The 21083-nt window shown below is 38.8% G+C and overlaps 1 protein-coding gene across 1 annotated transcript in view; it reads right to left on the reverse strand.

The window, feature by feature from the left end:
• Nucleotides 1–1813: 1813 nt before the first annotated feature.
• The window catches only part of MAN1A1 (mannosidase alpha class 1A member 1), a 184119-nt gene continuing 164849 nt past the window's right edge, over nt 1814–21083 (reverse strand). The window contains exons 9-12 of the mRNA XM_006123079.4: nt 16578–16797; nt 15171–15343; nt 7681–7796; nt 1814–5395 (exon numbers count right to left, since the gene is read on the reverse strand). Coding sequence (XP_006123141.3) covers nt 5269–5395; nt 7681–7796; nt 15171–15343; nt 16578–16797 — 636 coding nt within the window. The 3' untranslated portion in view covers nt 1814–5268. The remainder of the gene's footprint in view (nt 5396–7680; nt 7797–15170; nt 15344–16577; nt 16798–21083) is intronic.

The following is a 21083-nucleotide window of genomic DNA, read 5'->3' on the forward strand; positions in this document are numbered from 1 at the left end:
GTCAGACACAACATGACTAAAATCAGAAGTTAAGTGTAATTTCATTTTAGGGTATTTCTAACACTCCAGTTAAAATCCATGGCTTACCTGTGCCAGCTGACTGAGGTTCATGGGGCTCAGGCTAAGGGTCTGTTTAATTGTGTACATGTTTAGGGTTAGGCTGGAGCCTTGGCTCTTGGACCTCATGAGGGGGGAGGGTCCCAGCCCCCAGGTGCTGGTTGGCCACACTCCACAGTTATGTCCCCATACTAGGTCAGGATGGATATGTCTACACTGCTGGGGGGTTTTTTTCTTCCCAAAAAAGATATTCAGTTTTTGAACTGCAATTTGCATATCTTTTTCTGATTCTGTTTGGAAGAGGCTTTTCCAACATTTGGCCTGTCTACACTGGGCCAAATTTTGGAAAAAAAACCCCTTTTTCCAAATATCTCTTCTTCCTTGTGAAATGAGGTTTACAGAGATGCTGAAAAAACGCATCTTCTTTTCCAAATTTTTTACCTCCAGTATCCTGGAAAAACCTCTGTAGTCTAGACATAGACATAGAGGGGGAAGGCGAAGGACAACAGGAGAAAGAAAAGTTGGTAGATGCAATAGAGTGGGAGGAGTAGGAGACAAGTTGAGAGAGAAAGGGGGAAATGGTGGAAAGAGCTTTGAACGTATCTTTTAAAAAAAATCTCATCTATATTAACTCTTGACTTAAGATCTACTCAATGTCATTTAACATTGCCAAAATCCAACATCAGATACTGGTCTTCTAATGCAACTTGCCACACAGTTTAATCCATAGCTGTACAATATTTTCTAAATAGTATATTTACTCATTTAAACTTTCCACTAGATAAATTTTACAATTTTCATTTAGTGGCACTTTGTGTATAGGTCGTGAGGTCCGATCAGACAGCAACAGGGAGACAAATATATTTTAGTAAAACACAAAAATGGGAATGCAAAACAATGTATTTGACAAGTGGATTTTGGGGCAGGTGCATCATCTGAAATACCTTTTTTTTTTAAAATTGACTAGTGCGTCTAAATTAATCCTTTAGTCAGAGACTAATTTGTATTAGGAATGTCCTGTAAAAATCAGAATTATTTAGCTTACCAAATGCTTTTGGAGTTGACTGGGGTGCTCTCCATTAAAAAGAAAAACTGTTAATCCCAACATTAAGGTTGAGATATTAAATCACCCTCACTCAAAAGCTACAAAAACATAGTTGCAGTTCCCATGACAACTGTCCCTCTATCCTTTAGTGCATATACTAATGATAGCCTTTCATTACATGATCACATAACACTGCACAATCTGACAGCCTTGTCATTTCAAAAGCAGTGTTTACTGTAATCTTAAATGGGAGCTAGCTGCTCCCCACTGCATATGTACTCTGTGCATTCTCAGAAATGATCTTTTACATCCTTCCCAACTACCCAGTGTTCTCTGTCCTTCCAGTTTCCTGTGTCTTTTTATTTTGCTTTTTGGTTAGTAACCATATTTTTTTTTTGTTACTAATAGATATTTCTTCAATAGGACTGAATTGGTTTCGACAGACTTTTATTATGATAGTAATTCTACACCCTATTTTGCAGACAATTAGTACTTTTTGACTCATTACAATATCTTAAGTGATTAACAGAACTTTGCAGTAATCAGGGCTACTGATCAGAATTTAGCAGAACTGCATCCCAAGCAGGCCTATGAAGCAGATGACTGCATTTACTTCTGCACTTACATGCAATCCTTTGAAACACTTACTAAAATTCTTACAAGATACAGCACCTTCAATCATGTAGTTAAATAAGGAATAAACTAACAAAATGAACCAATATATTAAAAGACTTTATTCACCATAGAGAAATGTTTACAAATATAGTTTTTAAAAATTAAGCATTTTGATCTGTTGTGTCTCCCATTACTTCAGAGATTTATATAAAGGTGGAAAGGACTAAATGGAATATGCACAAATCAAAAAACATTTTAATGCATAGAAATGGATAATACATAGGATGAAGTCACTATAGAAACAGAGAGTCATTGGGTATTGTAGAACTGTCATACAACAAACATATGCAGTATTCATTTCACAGACTATCAAAACAATTGTTTCTGCAACTTAAATTAAGTGCCATTTAAATTATTTACCCATTTAGAATACAACATGTAAACTTAAGTGAACAGTTATATGCTGAAACAGAATGAGAGTTTAAGCAATGTCTTCACAAAGATATTTGATACACTGTTTACATTTTTTCAAAATTCAGCAGTTTCTATTCCATATGAATTAATTACATATGCAGTGGTCTTTACAGCAGCAGTTTCCACACATTAATAATCACATTGTAAGTACTAGGAAATACCATTGTACCTGTGTGGTAACTGTTGGTAAAAGCTGACAATGAACGGTGATCACTGAAACATTTCACGCTTTGGTGTTTCGGGGTTCTTTTAAAAAAATCAATATTCCTGAATTTACAAAAAGGGTTTCTTTTACAGCTGGCAGATTCTACATGTTGTACAATCTTCTTGTCTACTTACATAGTTTACAAAAGGTACAGTGCAGTGTGTACACCTGAATACTTTGTCAGTAACAGAATCCCATATCAACTTTGTGCTCTTTCAAATCATAACGCCCATACCAGAAAAATTACACTTCAAAATTTCTGTATGTCAAGGAAATAAACATAAAATTTAAATATCTAAATACTTAGGACACAATTTACACATCCATTTTGCATTCTTTACCTTTATTTAGTTGGAATAAAGGAAATTTTCATGTTCAATAAATTTTCCCCAGTTTATTCCAAGCTCACTAAGGGAGTATTGGACCCCTATCAAAAAAAATGTTAAAAACCAGGTTTATAAAACATAAGTCTCCAAAATACTGTTTTATTGGTTTTATCATCTGACTCAAGGAAATAAGACCCACAGAAGCGTCCACACAAGTTACACAGCAGGCAGCGTAAGATGATTACAGAGTACAAGTAATTGGATTGCCTTTTTGTAGCAGAGAGAAGGAAAAAATGAGTTTTATTCTAAAATTAGATAGATTTGTATTCCTTTTAAAAATACCTTCTATTATATTGGTGCATTTCTGAATGAATGACAGTTATCCTCAAATTGTACAAAACCTGGCTCATTTAAATCAATGGGAGATTTACCATGCACTTTACTTGAGCCAGGATTATCTAATACAAAGGTACCTAAAAATATGGATACCCTGTCACCAATATTTGTAAAATGAAATAATACACATATGGATAGCGAAGGCTCAAATCTGGAGTATATCACATTAAGAGTAGTCAGTCTGAGTACTGGGTAGATGTGTGTGTAGCCCAGGAATTTCCCTCTACACACCCAGGTTACATAGCCTCCAGCAGGTCGTCTTACAAACTTAGCCCAATGATGCATATCCTCACAAAGGATTTATGCTCCCTCCAAAGCCCAAATGGGGACGATCAGCCTAGCAGTGAATCCACCTCTTTTGCCTTCTTCACAAAGCACCCAGGTTGCTTTTCTGTATTCAGTGGAACAACACATGTGGCTGCAAAGGGCTTTATGCAGATGCAAAGGAAGGAATATGGATCTGCTGCAAAACACAGGGCGTAATGGTATTAAGTTTCCATTGTCCCTAATTTTTACCCGAAGAAAAAAAAAAACCAAACATAAAACCCTATACAGCAGCACTTCCAGCACTAAGGGAAAAATTGGTCTTGTTCTTCAGGGAAAGAAGATTTATACCTAATTACTGCTGTGGAACCACAGTGCCCTAAATGCCTAAACAAGTCATTCGAGTCACCATATGAAGTTATTTATAGAAAATGAGAATTACTGTTCTGAACCATGATGGCTTCTTTGCAGTCACATCACCTAATAGTGTGCTCTTTCATTCTGGGAAGCCAGTGGTCACGTCCTATTCTAAAGAAACCGTACAGTCACTTGTCTGCAAATCAAAAGTTACATTCCTAATATCCATAGGAATTACTTATGTAAACTATTCCAAAATACATTTCAATAGAAAAGGTATTGTGCCTGATTTCTCCCTTTGGTGACTCCATTAAAAGTAAATTTTCTTGGCTGAGGAACACATTTAACTTTGGTCATACTTGGAGGAAACTGTTCTGGTGCTTCCAAAATGTACTAATTATGCTGGTTTTTAAAAACACCAGTTTCCTTTTTACTATTCAGAACTCCTGTTTGAATAATCTATATTAAACTACTTTGTTACAGCTGAATGCCTTAGGTCACAATCTAAACCAAATGGAATTGTTGAAATGTAAGATCACAATAGATTAGAAAATCATCTCTTAGTCTCTGATTGGAATAATTAGCAGTCCAACTACAGAAAGAATTTCATAACATCTAATTTATCTCACACATCCAGTCAAATGAAAAAGCTAACTGAATATGTAAATACGTATAAACAAGATATGATTCCCTTTTAAATAATTCAATAATGCCAGTTTTGCAAATTGTTTATTTTGCTCATACCAAACTGATTATAGAAGTGATATTAACTCTAGCTAGAAAATAGAAAAAACAACTCAGTTTGCAGTGATTCCAAACAAAATAAAACCAACAAAGGAGAATTTTAATAAAAACCAGTATCTCGGTCCATCAGCTAATATAATGGATTTGTAAAAATGTATAGGTTCATTTCATAAGTACACTGCAGTTTTAAACAGAATAGTGTCTGCATGAGATGAAACTATTCCTACGTAGACTTCATTGGTAATGAGAAACTTCAGAAGATATTTTACTAATGAATGATAGACCCGCATAAGAAGAGGCTGTCACAGTTACAAGATTTGTCTCAGATGACATAGACAAAACAAATTAACATAGAATGAAAAAGAAAAAAGCTCTTTATACTTAATTCATTATGGCTTTTTGCAACATGGCAAAATATTACGGCTTAAAGCAGACATCTCCTCACAGAGGAGAAAAGAATTTTGCAGTCAAATCAAAAGTATATTAAGGAACAAGTAACATGCAGACCCCTCTATTCTATTTGGCAAAGATGACACTGCAGCTTAATGAAATCTAGAGAAGTCAGATTTCTTTAAAAAAGCGGATCCGCTGGAAAAATAAAATTAAAAGTTTTGCTGATATGAATTTAGGTCCATTCATAAATATTGACTGGCAAACATAACAGACTGCAAAACAGTTGGCTTAAAACTCAAAATAATTCAGGAAATTACGTAAAACTGCATCATGTGCCCCAAACTGGAAAGAAACTTCTAAGGAATGAAACAAAATCATAATTTAATATTGTTTTATTTGTGTTTTTCTTCCTTCTTCTCATCATCTCTGTGAAGAACTGGTAGAGGGTGAGCCTCAGTGTTGAAGATCCAATGTTCAAATGGAAGAAGATCATCTTCAGAAAACAGTAAGTATAAGTACCTGGTAAAAGAAAGCAGGTAACATGACAGGACCATTAAATAATATCAAGGTCAAAGACAAGAAAGATGGAACTAATTCACTTTCACAGTTAAATATTATTGTTCTCCTTCTATCAATGAAAATATTAGGTAGCAAGATTTATCAACCAGTGACAATTATTAATGCTTTGGCACCAAGCACCCAGATTATTTAATTAAAATTGGCTTCAAGGCTTGACCATAGCAGGTGATGTAAAAATGCTTCTGTTTCGATAAAGATATAAAGTCTAGGTTCTTAAAGACAAAAGGAAGTCCTATTTAAGTTTCACCCTTTTGCTACATATTTCAGCAATATATAGTCATGACAAGTTTTTTTCTAAATGACCACATGCATCAGAAGAAAACGGAGTGCATATACTACAGTTAAATCCTGTTTGCTTTACTCATGAAAGCATGATTTGGTTAAAGGTATGATATTTAAAAAAAAAAATCAGAGCTTGGAACAATATGTTTGATAAAGGTTTACTAAATAGGAATATATTGATAGCAGTATAATTATCACCATTAAAAAACAAAATTTACTACCTGCTACATGCAGAGATATTGGAGACACTATATTCAGATATAAAGTGTACCATCTCAAATACCACTGCCTGGGAACTGTCGGAAAATGCGGACTCAATTATTACCGCTATATTTAAGATTTTCAAGATTTTATTTCAAATTACAAATTACCTGGTTCTATAGCAAAATATAATCAAAATAATTTTTAGAAATCCCTGTTATCTTTCTTCTCTCCTGTCATTCAGTGCACAGCACAGTTGTCACTTTCATCTGAGGGTGCCATATTGGATGTGTCTACACTAGGGTTTGACTGAAAGGGCTTCCCAGAATTGTTAGCAGAAGCTATGTCTAGACTATGGAGTTTTTCCGTGATGAAAACTCCACCGCATCCAGGGAATACGTCTGCTCTTCCAACATTTTATGCGGAAGAGCAGATGTGCTCTTTCGGAAGCCCTGTCTTCCTTGTTCCACCAGAGGAGTTTTTTCCGAAATTTGGCCCAGTGTAGACTGGCCAAATTTTGGAAAAGCCTCTTCCGACAAAACTATCAGAAAAAGGTACGCAAATTACACAATGCAACTTGCGTACCTTTTTCTGATAAAAAGTGGCAGTGTAGACACAGCCAGAGATGGAACTTCCCTAGTGATAGGAACAGTGTACACAGGGTTGTCAAGAACCAAAAGGGTCAGCTTTGCTTTTAGAAAGCACTGGAAACCAGAGTATTTGAAAGCTGTTGGACAGGTGTCAATTTAAAGTATCTGGTTAAAGTCTCGTTATGCGTGTAAGTAAATAAAACTATCATCAAAACATTATAAAACAATGGAACAGTTTTGCAAGATTCTGATTCCAATAGCTTTCTAATAAAATGGAAAATTTCTTCCCTTACTGTCTGCAATGTCCATAACAATGCTGACTGGTCAAAATCCGTTAATGGCTCACTTAAAGGCTTGTATCATAGAGGCAGAATACTAGATTGTACACTAAACTCTTATAAAATCCCATGTTTAGAGACACAAAATTAAAAACCCACTAGGGAAATACACTGTAGTAGAAACTGCAAGATTACATTGCTGCAAAGACTAGAAAGAAATGGGGGAAAAAACTGACGCAAGATTTCCTTTATTTCATTAAAAGCAGAGGAGAGAATGAGGGCCCCTATTTTTGTTCTCTTATGAAGGCTTGTGAACTTATAAAAAGTGAGTTCCTTTTTTTTCCTCCTCCATAGTTGACATGGAAAGTATTCAATACAAGAGGACAATCTTACCAGTTTGTCTGGTAAAACAATGGTATTGATGTTAGCCTGTACAGCCGCTCCCTGAATTACGAACAAGTTACGGACCAACACTTCACTACTCGGATCCCATAGAGTTACATGGCGACCATGCTGTTCATAAACGTGGATCGCTGTTTGTAAGTCGGATCTGCATTTACGACCACTTTGGTCATAAGTGCGGAGGGTCGTAAGCGGAGGTGGTCATAACTCAGGGAGCGGCTGCATAACTAGAACCTTTCAAAGATGTGTGATATAATTTCTTAACAGTAAGTATTAAGTGTCTAACAGATTAAAATGTTTACAAAAAAAGTCACAGAATTTAATTAATAAAAATGCAATCCATCTTCCTGCCACACAACAAAAGCAGCATACTCTTCCAGTCAGATTTTACTTTACCTAAATATCAAGCCTACTCATCTGTAAAGATATGTAGAGATTCATAATTATAAAGTAAGTCTCCTTGCTAGCTTACTTGAGGGTCTCTGAAAGGAAGAAACTCTGCTGTACATCATCATGGCTTTGATGGTTGCTATAAACATCTCTAATTCCAGAATAGCCACCGTCTACTCTGCAATGTTGTTCCAATGCCTGAATTCATGAGAGAAAAAAATAAGTTTGGGAAAATTAATGTTCTGTCAAATTTTACTGTTAGTCTGCCAAATCTAATTATGCTATAGCTAAATGAAAACACTTTTGTCATAGTGTCCTTGGGAAAGATTTGAAATTGCAAGACTAGATAAATCTATTTAAAATTCTTGTATTTTGACTTTAAACAGAGTGCATCTATTGGCATAATTATACATTTAGGAAAAAAAAGCAAAAATGGAGGTTACTTACCTGTAACAGGAGATTCTTGGAGATGGATGGTTCCTATCTGTGTTTCACATGTGGGTATGCATGTGCACCAGATACCTTAGGCCGGGGGATCATGCCTCACCTTGTCTGTTGTTATAGAAGAAGGTCATCGTGTTGTCTGACATTATCTAGGCACATTGGGATTGTATGAATGGTAGCAAGTCTAACTGCTTTTAGGGTATTATCTACACTTGCCCCCTAGTTCAAACTAGGGAGGCAAATGAAGGCGACCGAAGCTGCTAATGAAGCACAGGATTTAAAAATGAGGTAGTCCACATACAATGAGGAGTACCAGTTAATTCGAGTTAAGGGGTTTTTCTCGGAGTACTGCATCTATACGCAACAAGTTAAATCAGGCTAGTCAATTTCCAAAATGCTGACCGGCCGCAATTATGCTAATCAAATGCAGGATATTTAAATCCCGCGCTTCATTAGCAACTTCAGTCGCCTTCATTTGCCTTCCTAGTTCGAACTAGGGGGCAAGTGTAGATGTACCCTTAGTTCCAAGAGACTGAACTACACCCTGGCTTTCTGAGGTGTTCACATATCTTGTGACTGCATATGTGGATTCCCCAACCTGACGGAGGGATGTGCCAGACTGTTACATTCGGTGAGGGAAGCAGAACAGGGACTCCAGTACACATGCTTCAGGTCTATTCAAAAGGCAAGTGGAGCACTGTTGAGGAAGATTGTTGCTATGGTGTTTGTGCTGTTTGTCTGTTATATATATTGCCCTGAGCCAGGCTTGCAGGCAACAGACATGTAGCCTGGTGAGCAGAATTCTGTAAATTTACAAGGCCATGAGGCTTAGCAAAAACAAAAATAAAAATAAAAAGTTGGATCTGGATTGCAGTTTGGGGTTTGTCAATTATTTGTTTTTCAACAAACTGCTCCTGGTATGGAAACTAACTGCTGGGAGGTAGGCCTTCACTGTGGTTGATTCCAGGAGTGCCCCTAAAAAGTTTATGAGATGCTTGGGAGTCAGAGTAGACTTCTCCACGTTTTGGCATGTTGTCAAGGATGCTAGGAGGTGGAGCAAGGGCAAGGTTGCCAACGAATTCCAGATAGGATGTACTTGTTAGAAACCAGCTGCCCGAACATAGGATGGTGGTGTACTCATTTCACCTCAATGTGAAGGTCTTTTCAGTGGTGGCAGCACCAAAGTCCTGGGATATGGCTTCCAGCCCAATGGGAGTACTCTGAACTGTAATGTTCTTGTCTACCAGAAAATGGAGGAACCTTCTTTGGTATGGAAGAAAGTACCTTTGACATGGAGGGCTTCAAACCAGGTGCCATTCTACAGGGAAGGAATTACTGATATCAGCATAACCATAACTTTTTTTTAAATTGGAAATTAATGTTAAGTAGTTGACAGATCAAAAATGGACTTCTACTCTCTCATTCTTGGGAACTATGAAGTAGTTGAGTAAAATCCTTCCTTTTAACACTGAAGTGAAATTTGTTCTCTATTTCCCTGAACAAGGAGAGTGTCCACCTTCTGTTGGAGTTGCTCATTGTAAGAGTGGTCCTTGAAAAGGGAAGGGAGTTTTGGAAGAGCCGGGGAAAGAAACTTAACAGTGTAGCTGAAGTTGGTATCTAGTGTTCATTTATGCATTGCTACAGTCCTCCAGGTCCATGCAGAGTATGCAAGGTGGCCACGAAAGCAGACTTTGGAAACAGATAATCATGGGCATCATTGTAAGACTGCAACTCTTGAGCATCCCATCAAAGTGAGCCACTGGATAAGGGTGGCTGGCTGTTGCCATGGTGCACAACAGTGGTGGACTAGCCAGCTGGGGCACCCCCACACTCATCTGCTCTGTCCATCTGGTGCTCCAGTTGAGGAGCTGGGTTATGGTGTGGGGCTATGCTCCTCTTCCCGCACCCACTCTGTGCTCTTACTGGAGAGTAGGGTGAGAAAGGGATGGCTTGCCCCACTCTTTCCACCTGCCTGGTGCGCCTGTCAGAGAATGGGGGTGGGGCACGAGGCTTGTCCTGCTCCCTGTCAGGAGTGCCAGGTGGCAGAGTGGAGGCAATCTGCTGTACCCAACCCCATTTCTCTGATAGGAGTGCTATGGGGGGGGGGGGGGGGTAGCGGAGAGGAGCCCCTACTTGTTCTGGCCCAGGGTTCCGCAAACCCCTAATCCATCTCTGATGGATGGGACTGCATATCTTAGGCTCTGCAGGCTCTAATGCTTTTGCAATGATTTTTATGGTTTTCAGCAGTAGAATGACTGCAGAAGGGTTTTGACTTATATGTAAATGACACCTCCTCTTTGTGGCTGGGTTATGAATGGCCAGGGAATACAGAGCTGTTCTGGAGTTTTTTAGTGAGTGCAAAATCTCATCTCTTTTCCCACTGAAGATATTGGTTTAATTAAAAGGCAAGTCCTCAGTGAAGTTGAGAATCCTGATGACAAAGTCAGAACTCTCATGACATTACTATTGTGACCAATTATACAGTTTGATGTGGTATCGAGTGCCCCAGCTGCAGCTTGCCATGAGGTTTTAACCATGATTCTACCTTCCTCTACAAGGGTGTAGATTCAAGTCCTTTCCACCCGGGAGAGTTTGTCTTTATATTCCAGGAACTGTGTGTATTTGTTATTAACAGGCCCTCCGTGATTCTGAACTCCAGAATGTTCCACCCTGCCCAAAGTCGCTAGTAACACAAGCTGTCATGAAATGACCCTGGAGGCAACATCCTAAAACAAACCCTGTAGACAAGGAAAGGTCCAATTTTAGCATGTTGCTGTCTGGATCTTCCCATGACTGCTTGCACTACCTCTGACTTTGGGGCAGGGTGGGTGACTAAGTATTCTGTCCCTTTTGCTGACAGAAGACTGTTTTTCAGCCCTGTTAGGGGAATGGGTACATGTTATCCATATTGGCCATGTCACTCTAGCTGGTTCTATAATGGTTTCATTCAATGGGAGAGCTATCCATCTGGTTCTCATAGGCTGCTAGGTATCCAAGTGCTTATGCTGTGTATCCTGAACTACTTCTAAATGGGATCTCAAGTTCTGCCAATATTCTCTGCAGCAGTACTGGCATGCCCAACTTGTAGTCATCTTCTGTATTCCTGTAGAGTCAGCTGTTGCCTAGAAGGAGAGTGATTCTCTGGTAGACTGCACAAATCCAGGGTGTTGTGCGTAAGGACCCCAATAAGGCCAGCATGAAGGCTCGCAAAAGCTGTTTTAGGGGGCGGGGGAGGGTGAAGCAGGGGCACAAAGCAGGATACCCGTGATCCTTTGGAGGATAATTCTGCTTGGCCAGGAGATGGAGTCCAGCAAAACCTCTGCAGCCTGTCTGGGCTAACCTCTCTGGGAGATGGCAGTTCATCCTGGATTTTGGATTCAGCTGATAAGAAGGGTGGTGGTACTGTTGGTGCCAGTGAAGGGAAGCTTTAGCTTGTGGTCAGAGAAGCAACTTAATTCCTCTTTAAGACGGTATCCTCTTCTGGGGTGAAAACGTCCCTTAGAAGAGCTAGTCTCAAAGCAGGGGATAGTGTGGGTATTTAGCATGAGAATCTGATGTTGGCACAGACCAATGGATACAATTTGCAAGATTCTCCAGTTTTAGGTGTATGATGCACATGTAATACCCGTCTATGGAACAGACAGAGGGACCAGCATGTGAAGAAAAACAAAACATATACAGAAGAAATGAACTTTGTTTATACAACTGAATTTTCAGGGTGAGTCGTCAAAATTTGACCTCTTGTATAAAACAAAGACCCAAAGAACTTCCTTAAGATAATTTCTAGAGCGCATCTTTTAGAAAAACATCCAATCTTGATTTAAAGTGATCAGTGATGGACAATCCACTTCAATGCTCAGTAAACTGTTCTAATGGTTTATTACTCACATGGTTAAAAACATGTGCCTTATTTTTAAGTGATAGCTTAGATTAAATCTAGCTTTCCCTTCATTAATGGACTCCTATCACAGGATAGTCCCTATGATCCCCATAGATGTTCAAAGAAAGATCTCTAGCAGAGTCTATTAAATTCCACCATATTATGTTCAATTATTAAACCCTGGATTTAACCAGGAGAACTACAACAACCTGGAACAAAAGTGAGTCCTATAAAAATTAGAACAAGGTTCAATTATTAAGGATGAATATGAAAAAAACACGACAAAGGCATGTGGGGACAAAATTAGAAAGGCCAAGGTAAAAAATGAGAACAAACTAGCTATGGCCATAAAGTACAATGAGAAAACACTTTATAAATACTTTAGAATCAAGAGGAAGACTTTAGTAGGGACTTTTGATATTGTCTCACACAGTGGAGACCAACGAAAATGCTTAACAGTCTAGAAAAACATGACCATCAAGGAAAGACTGAAAAAAAAAAAAAAAAAAAGGTTTGTGCAGTCAGGAGAAGAGACGACTAAGAGCAGACATGGCATCAGTTGTCACATATATACCTTCTCCTTACCTACTGAGGACAGTAAAAGTAGTGATGGGCTTAAATTGCAGCAAAAGGTATTTACATTAAAAATTATGAAAAAGTTCCTACCACTCAGAATACTTAAGTACTGGAACAAATAAGCTAGTTAGGTTTTTAAGAACAGATTAGACAAACACGTGTCAAATATGGTCTAAATTGGGGCTACTCAACTTTGGAAGCCCCAGGGGCCACAATAATACAACACATGCCAAAGGCTGTAACGTAAGTGTGGTGGCATATACATGCAAATAGTTGATTTCACACTGACAGGCATGAATACAAAGATTAAGGGAAGACTACACAACATACAGGCCCCACTGAAGTCAGTTCTGCTGATACTAATAAAAATGCAATGTCATTTCCACCCATACGACAGCACTTTTAATGAGCAATGACAGTTCAGGAATTTAACTACTAAAACACATATCAACAGAAGACCATTATATTGACTACTTTTTTGTTTTGGCTCCCAGCTGTGGGCTGTGTGTTGAGCCATGCATAAACCCAAACCGCACTGCAGGTCACAAACAGGTGGCGGGCCGCATGTTGAATAGCCCTGGTCTAGATAATACTTAGTTTGGTCTTAGAGCAGGGGATTGGACTAGATGACCTACTGAGGTCCTTTCCAGTCCTACATTTCTGTTTCCACAATTCTACAATATCTTCCTTTACGAAGAAAGCCCTGTGTACTCCACAGCAACCCTGAACTGAATTCTGTGGCAAGGCCCCTGTATTATTCTGCTCTTCTGAGCCAGACTGAAGATTCTGCATCAGCTTCTGATAAATTTAAAATGGGAGGGATCTACTGAAATACATATGAATATGTACAACACAATCTCTATGGTATCTCCTCTTATCTATTAGTACTTAATTCAATTTATGGTATTTTCCAATTTTGAAATTTTCAATATGCTGCAGAATTTTCTATTGAAAAATATTTGCATTATAGCAGATGTTGCCCGACCAGAGAGTCCTGGACTACAGAGGTTTGGCCTGTACTGAACAAATGTGTGTAGGAAACAAAAAAAGTGGTGGAATGATAAAGACAGATGAGTAGACTGGGCAGTGATACTGAGCGATCTGGATTGCTTGGTAAACTGGGCCCCATTCAAATAAAACATGTTTTAATATAGCCAAATACAAAATTAATAATACAAGAATCAGGACTGTTTCTTGGAAAGCAGCAATTCTGAAAATGATCTAGGGTCATAGTTGAAAACAACTCAACTAGCAGTTCCAGCGAGACATTGTGGCCATAAGGAATTAATGCTATCTTTGGAAGAATAAACAGGTTAACAATGAGTAGGAGCTGAGACACAATTTTAGCCTTTGCATACAGCAGGGGAGAACTGAATAGATTTGAATGTACACATTTTAAAAATGTTGAATACAATCTCAAAATGAATTTGAGAGCTGGAGAAGATGTATTAGAGTGCATTAGAGACTTAAAGAGTTCAGTTCGGCTTATCAAAAAAAAATTTGTGAAGTGACTTCATTATACATTATAAATATTGTTTATGGGGAGACAATATCAGGTACTAAATGGCTCTTCAATCTAGCTGATAAAACAAGAACCAAAGACAACCAAAGTCAGACAATTAAAATAAGACACAAGACACAAACTTTAAACAATGAGGGTTTTTTGGAACAAACTACCAAGAGAAGTGGTGGATTCTTTCTCTCTTGATGTCTTCAAATGAAGACTGGATGCTTTTCTGGAAAAGATGCTTTAGCCCAACTTAAATTATGGTCAAAAGTAACAGAGGAACACTGTCATCTGTAATATGCATGAGATAAGACTAGATAATCTAATTGCTACTTCTGACCTTAAATAATATGAATTAAGGCCAAGATTTTCAAAAGAGACTTAAGTTTGTGAGATTCTTAAAACTGGTCAATCTCTAGGTACTTCTGAAGTCTTGGCCAAAATTTACTTTCAAAAAGATCAATAGAAACCTATTCATTCTTGGGATTGAAAAAGGTTAACTAGTTACCCAGTAAGTAGTTACCTTACCAGCATGCTTATGTGGTAATCAGTTAACTGAAGGACTGGTTTGAGGGAACAGCCTCCTGCCCCCTGAGGCACAGCTGGCAGGATCCTGCCTGTGGTGCAGTAGGACACCAGCTGGCCATAGAACAGATCCTAGCTGCATGGTTAACCAGTTAAACCATTACAATTAGATCATTTAATTGGTTAACTTTTTAAATGGATATTTACATTCCTATTTACATTACATCATCAAAGTGCAATAAACACATATCCCTGACAACCTGCTAAAAACTGAATAATGTAAATTTTCCAATAAAATCATTTTTGTGGTCATGCATATGACACTACTGACCCAATTAACCCTGACTATGCACTTGGAACCAACCTGTAGAATTTCTAGCTTATGAGGCAACTAACTAAGGAAAACTGTGAAGTGTTTTTCTGATGCAGACTCCTGCAAGACTGGGTGCAGCCAAACCCGAAATTATCTGATTTCATCTAAATCAGAGAGTATTTTACTGAATCACCTGTTATTTTAGGCAAACAAATCACAAAAAGTTTACTGTTCTTGAACAGTAGCAAAAGGAAATTGTTTAGCAGTTATAGTAAAAGTAAACCAACCAACCAAAAACCCATCAGACAATCCCACAAAATGTGTTACCTCTACTGCTTCCCATCCCCACTGTCTGTATTTTGGATCGTGAGTAAACCTCCACATATACATGTAAGTCTCTATAACTTCAGGTCGCAAGATATAATATTTCTCATTTTGCCTTGTAGCAATGGCCTCTACGCCGCCATCAAATCTGAAAGCCTCTGGTCCCAGTTTCATACCTAGACAGTAAAAATTAAATGTGTGACAATATTAGTGATGATTTTGTATCCAGGATTTTAACTGGACATCTTCCAATTGTTTGACTATTTTTTTCATAGTGAATATAAGTATTAAAACATACGAATATTCTTTTAGGCACAAACATTAGTCATACTTTCAGATTAAGTTCATGACACTATGCCATATCATCTACACTTTAGCCATCGGGCTGTCCAAACTCCTACTTATAATTGTTATATTTGGGAAATTCCAATAGCTGGTGCAAAAGGAATATACTGCATCAATGCTTTAAATGCACTTTTGCTCCAAAAGTGTAACTGTAAAACTTGCATTGTGGGATATTTCAAGTCTATTGTGGCTCTGTATTATGAATGTAAAATCCCATTCATTTGGTTACCTGGTTAAACGTGAAGTTTAACTGGTTAACCAATTTAGAGGGGATACTCTAGCCTAGCTGGGCTGGAATGCCTTCCCCCTACCGTTGGAGTGGCCTCTGCCTGCATTTCCTCCCCACCCCAAACCCCTCATGGATGGGGGCTGCTCCAGACATCCACGGCTGCTTTGATGTAACCCGGGCTCATCACAGACAGCAGCTCCTGCCTGCAACACACCTGGGCTGCTATGGACAGGGATTGTTCTGGATACCAGAAGAACTGCTCCAGCCTCCACTGGTTAACTGGAACCAGTAAGCATAACTAGTTAACTTGCACATTTGTACTTCATATGATTTTTCCCCCAGTTTGCTCTGCAAATTCACTATGGTTGGGTTCTTTCATCTTCTCACTTCAGCAACTTCGCAGAATCTGTCCTAAAGATCGTTCACATTCAATCTTTGGGTAACCCTACTGTATAAATGTTACACAGGAGGAACTCTGAGCAGAATCTGTCCTTATATTTATAACTTCATTTGTAGTTCTATGTGCGCACAAATTAACAGAATCCATTTCATTTATGGTGAGCTCAACAGAACTGGAGGAAGCAAAAATATTTGTTGCTAATGAAAGCAGACATGATGCAACAGACACATACAGCATATCTGTTGACATAGGAGGAACCACTTTTAGAGTCATTGTTCAGAGCAAAACAACAATTTAAATGAAGGAACAAAAAGCACTCTACATTCATTTTACAGAACGCCATACAATACCTTCTGCACCTGTTTTAACCAGGACAGAATTAAATATAAAGATCAAAGCACAGCTATTCTGTCAAAATTCAAAATACACCACTTACTTGTACGATCATAAGATTCGTGACACGTGCGAGCAATTTCAGCGCCGAGTTCAATATGATGTCCTGTTTTATCATTAGGTGCCCCATCTGCACCCAGTGCAAACATGCCTCCAGCAAAACAGGTCAGATGTCCCATTTTATGTTCAAGAAGGCCACCCTTCCACTCAGCAATGTATGTCAGACCTCCACTAGATTTCCGGATCAAATGAGTTTCTATGGACTGCAAAAATATACATTTTAAAAATAAAATGTACTATTTTGTAAAGAAATGTGCCAAAAACAAATTGAGTTTAAATGCAGCTTGTCTTTACCAGCACAAACTGGCATACAAGAACATAATTTGCAAACTGTCGGTATGTTACCTAAAAAAATTGAAATAAGATGGTAAGAAAATACCATTTTATGATGCTGATTTTTCCCTCAGTTTTATGACAAACATATTTTATACACAAAGGATATATTTTAATGGCTTCAGTGATTTAACTTGTAAATTTTCCACCTAATTCAGAGGACATTGTTATTATATAACTAGCCCGTCATAAGACGGGATTTTCAGGTCTCTCCTCCATGTTGGTCTTCTCTCCTGAGCCCCCGGGGTGTGTGTCTGTCTGTCGGTCTCCTCCTGCCTCCCCCTCCCTCTCAGCTCTCCTCCGCCTCCTGCCTCTCTCTTTCTCTTCTCCTCCCCCTCCTGCCTTTCACTCGGGGGACCGCGGAGCCCAAACGGTCGCTTGTGCCACTTGCTCCCCCACGGAGGCCTGGCTGAGTGGCACAGAAGTCAGTCAAGTGCCATGGCAGAAGGTGAAGGGGGGCAGGGCGGTGACTTACACGGCCAGACCCCGCCCCCTGGCCATTTATGTCACTGCCCCGCTCCCTTTCTTCTCCCGCCGCAGCACTCGGCTGACTTCTGTGCTGCTCAGCCGGGCCGCCGCGGGGGAGCAAACGGCGCAAGCAGCCATTTGGGCCCCGCACTCCCCATGCAACACGAGCCGCCCAGAGGGAACAGCCAGCATTTCAGCAACAGCGCCTCCCAGAGGGAACAGCCAGCATTTCAGCGATACAGACTCTCAGACACTAGGCTACTATATATATGATTGTGTAGTAAAAGTGATTATCAAGGTTCTAACTGGGATACTCAGAATAAGAAAATCTGGAACTATGCTCTAATCTCGCGCCCTTTACTTTGTTTTTTAGTGTACATCTTCTCTGCTGTTTGTTATATAGCTGAATAAAGCAGCAGGTTCCCATACTGTACCATTGCAACTAAAACTGTGTTTCTTACGTGTTGAGTGGGTCTCTTCACAAAAGTAGCAACAAGGAAGAACATAAAAATGGTAATTCATGGGAAAAATGAGTTAATTTTTTTAATTCAAGAATAGCAGCAATATATTGGAAGACTGGGCCACTTCTTTCTTGCAAATGAGATTACAGATAAAGACAAAAAAAGAAAGCAATTTTCCTCAGTGTCTGAGGGTAGAGCCGCTCTCTCCTATAGACTTTGTTACAGCCTCAGAAGGGCTACTTCACATTACAAGTGCATTGATACAGCTAACCATTTGCTCAATTAGTTTCACACATAAAGAATGGGAAGTGACTGTCTAGGAAGGAGTACAGCAGAAAGGGATCTAGGGGTTATAGTGGACCACAAGCTGAATATGAGTCAGCAGTGTGATGCTGTTGCAAAAAAAGCAAACCTGATTCTGGGATGCATTAACAGGTGTATTGTGAGCAAGACATGAGAAGTGATCCTTCTGCTCTACTCTGAACTGGTTAGGCCTCAGCTGGAGTATTATGTCCAGTTCTGGGCACTGCATTTCAAGAAGGATGTGGAGAAATTGGAGAGGGTCCAGAGAAGAGCAACAAGAATGAGTAAAGGTCTAGAGAACATGACCTATGAATGAAGGCTGAAAGAATTGGGTTTGTTTAGTTTAGAAAAGAGAAGACTGAGAGGAGACATGATAGCAGTTTTCAGGTATCTAAAAGGGTGTCATAAGGAGGAGGGAGAAAACTTGTTCATCTTGGCCTCTGAAGATAGAACAAGAAGCAATGGGCTTAAACTGCTGCAAGGGATGTTTAGGTTGGACATTAGGAAAAAGTTCCTAATGTCAGGGTAGTCAAACACTGGAATAAATTGCCCAGGGAGGTTGTGGAATCTCAATCTGTGGAGATATTTAAGAGTAGGTTAGATAAATGTCTATCAGGGATGGTCTAGACAGTATTTGGTCCTGCCATGAGGGCAGGGGACTAGACTTGATGATCTCTCGAGGTCCCTTCCAGTCCTAGTATTCTATGATTCTATGATAATTAACCTTTGAGAGAACATAAGAATGGCCATTCTGGGTCAGACCAAAGGTCCATCTGGCCCAATATCCTGTCTGCTGCTACTGGCCAATAACAGATGCCCCAGAGGGAGGGAACACAACAGGTAATTCTCATGTGATCCCTCCCCTGTTGCCCACATCCAGAAAAACAGAGGCTAGGGACACCATTCCTACCCATCCTGGCTAATAGCCATTGATGGGCCTAACCTCTATGAATCTACCTAGCTCTTTTTTGAACCCTGTTAAAGTTCTAGCCTTCACTGCATCCTCTGGCAAGAAGTTCCACAGGCTGACTGTGTGCTGAGTGAAGAAAAACTTCCTTTTGTTTGTTTTAAACCTGCTGCCTGTTAATTTCATTTGGTGACCCCTAGATCTTATATTGTGAATATAAGTAAATAACTTTTCCTTATTCACTTTTTCCACACCAGTCATGATTCTATAGAACTCTATCATATTTCCCCTCAGTCTCCTTTTTTCTAAGCTGAAAAGTCCAAGTCTTTTAAATTTCTCTTCATATGGGATCTGTTCCAAACCCCTAATCATTTATATTGCCTTTTTCTGACCCTTTTCCAATGCCAAAATATCTTTATTGAGCTGAGGCAACCACATCAGTACGCAGTATTCAAGATGTAAGAGAACCATAGTTTTATATAGAAGCAATAAGATATTTTCTGTTTTATTCTCTATCCTTTTTTAATGTCTCCTAACATTCTATTTGCTTTTTTCATTCTGCTGCACACTGAGAGCAAGTCTAGACTACATTTTATTTTGAAAGAGTATATACAAATTCCTGGGAATTTGCATATTTTCTTCCGATCGCTTTTTCAAAAGCGAGTCTTTCGAAAGTGAAAGTAGTCTGGATGTAGTTTTTTCAGGGAACCGCATCCAGACTACTTTCACTTTCGAGAGACCCACTTTCGGAAAAGCGATCAGAAGATGATCTGAAAATTCCCCGGGAATTTGCATATCCTCTTTCGAAATTAAAACGTAATCTAGATGTGCCCTGAGTGGATGTTTTCAGATAACTATCCACAATTACTCCAATATTTCTCTCTTGAATAGTTGTAGCCAAATTAGTCCTCATCATATTGTATATATTGTTGGGATTCTGTTTTCTAATGTGCATTGCTTTACATTTATCAACATTAACATCATTTCAATTTCCTGAATTAGTACTGTCCATCTGGTGCATTATCACCTGGATCTACCACATATTAATGGTTTTGTCCTCAACACAAATCCTCCCCACCCTTCGCAATCTGCTATTATCCTTGTAAAAGGAAGATCAGAAAGGAATACTGTTTAGCTGGGTGGAAAAATAGTGAGCCCATGATTTGAAGAGGTAAGCTATCAGTACACCTTACATTGTAAGTCAAGAGTTTATCCACATATGTATAAGCTAGACAAACAGGAGAAAAGATATTGGATAGCTTAGTAACAATGTGTGTTTTCTTTACTAAAATTTCTCTCTATTAATAATATATCTTGTCACAAAAACTTAGCATTTTACTTTGATATCTCCCAATTTTTTTCAGAAGTATGGAGCATAAACCTATAAAGGCAGCTGGTTGACTATCAGCATAAAAGTCTGTAATAATATATACTGCTATAGTTAAGGCGTCTTTGAAATGAGGATTCCTCTGTTCTTCTTTGACCATTACAAACTAACTAAATCTTAAACAGCATCATTCAAAAATAAATCTTGATAGCCAGAAGCAGCTCAGTTTAAAATACAGATCTTCAGTTTAGTTACTGCTTTTCATGATGGCCATAGGAAAACAGTCTGCAAGGATATTATATTTTTCTTTAAAAAACAAGCGCTTGCTTTTAAACATATAAGCCACTGGACAGAAATAAAAATAGGATTTCAGCAAAATACTCCGTTCTAAAAAACCCTCCCAATTAATTAATTCTCTCCTCCTTGCTCAGAGTTTTCAAGTGCAGAAGTGTGCACAGTGCAGAAGTGTGCACAGTTCAGTCTTGTCTCCTTTAGGACTTGTTGGAATATAGGCCTAAATCAGATATGGGTGAAATATGGTTTTCAATTGGGTTGTAATACTAGAATGAGCAAAAGGCCTAAAACACATGATCTCATTCATTGTGGTCAAGAGAAAGAAGAGTTGTGTTATTTGTAATGATTAGCTGAAATACCAGTGTTCTCTTATTTAAGGTTTGATCTGAAGCAACT

Source organism: Pelodiscus sinensis, chromosome 3 (genome assembly GCF_052426305.1).
Source record: "Pelodiscus sinensis isolate ZL-2025 chromosome 3, ASM5242630v1, whole genome shotgun sequence".
Lineage (NCBI taxonomy): Eukaryota > Metazoa > Chordata > Testudines > Trionychidae > Pelodiscus > Pelodiscus sinensis.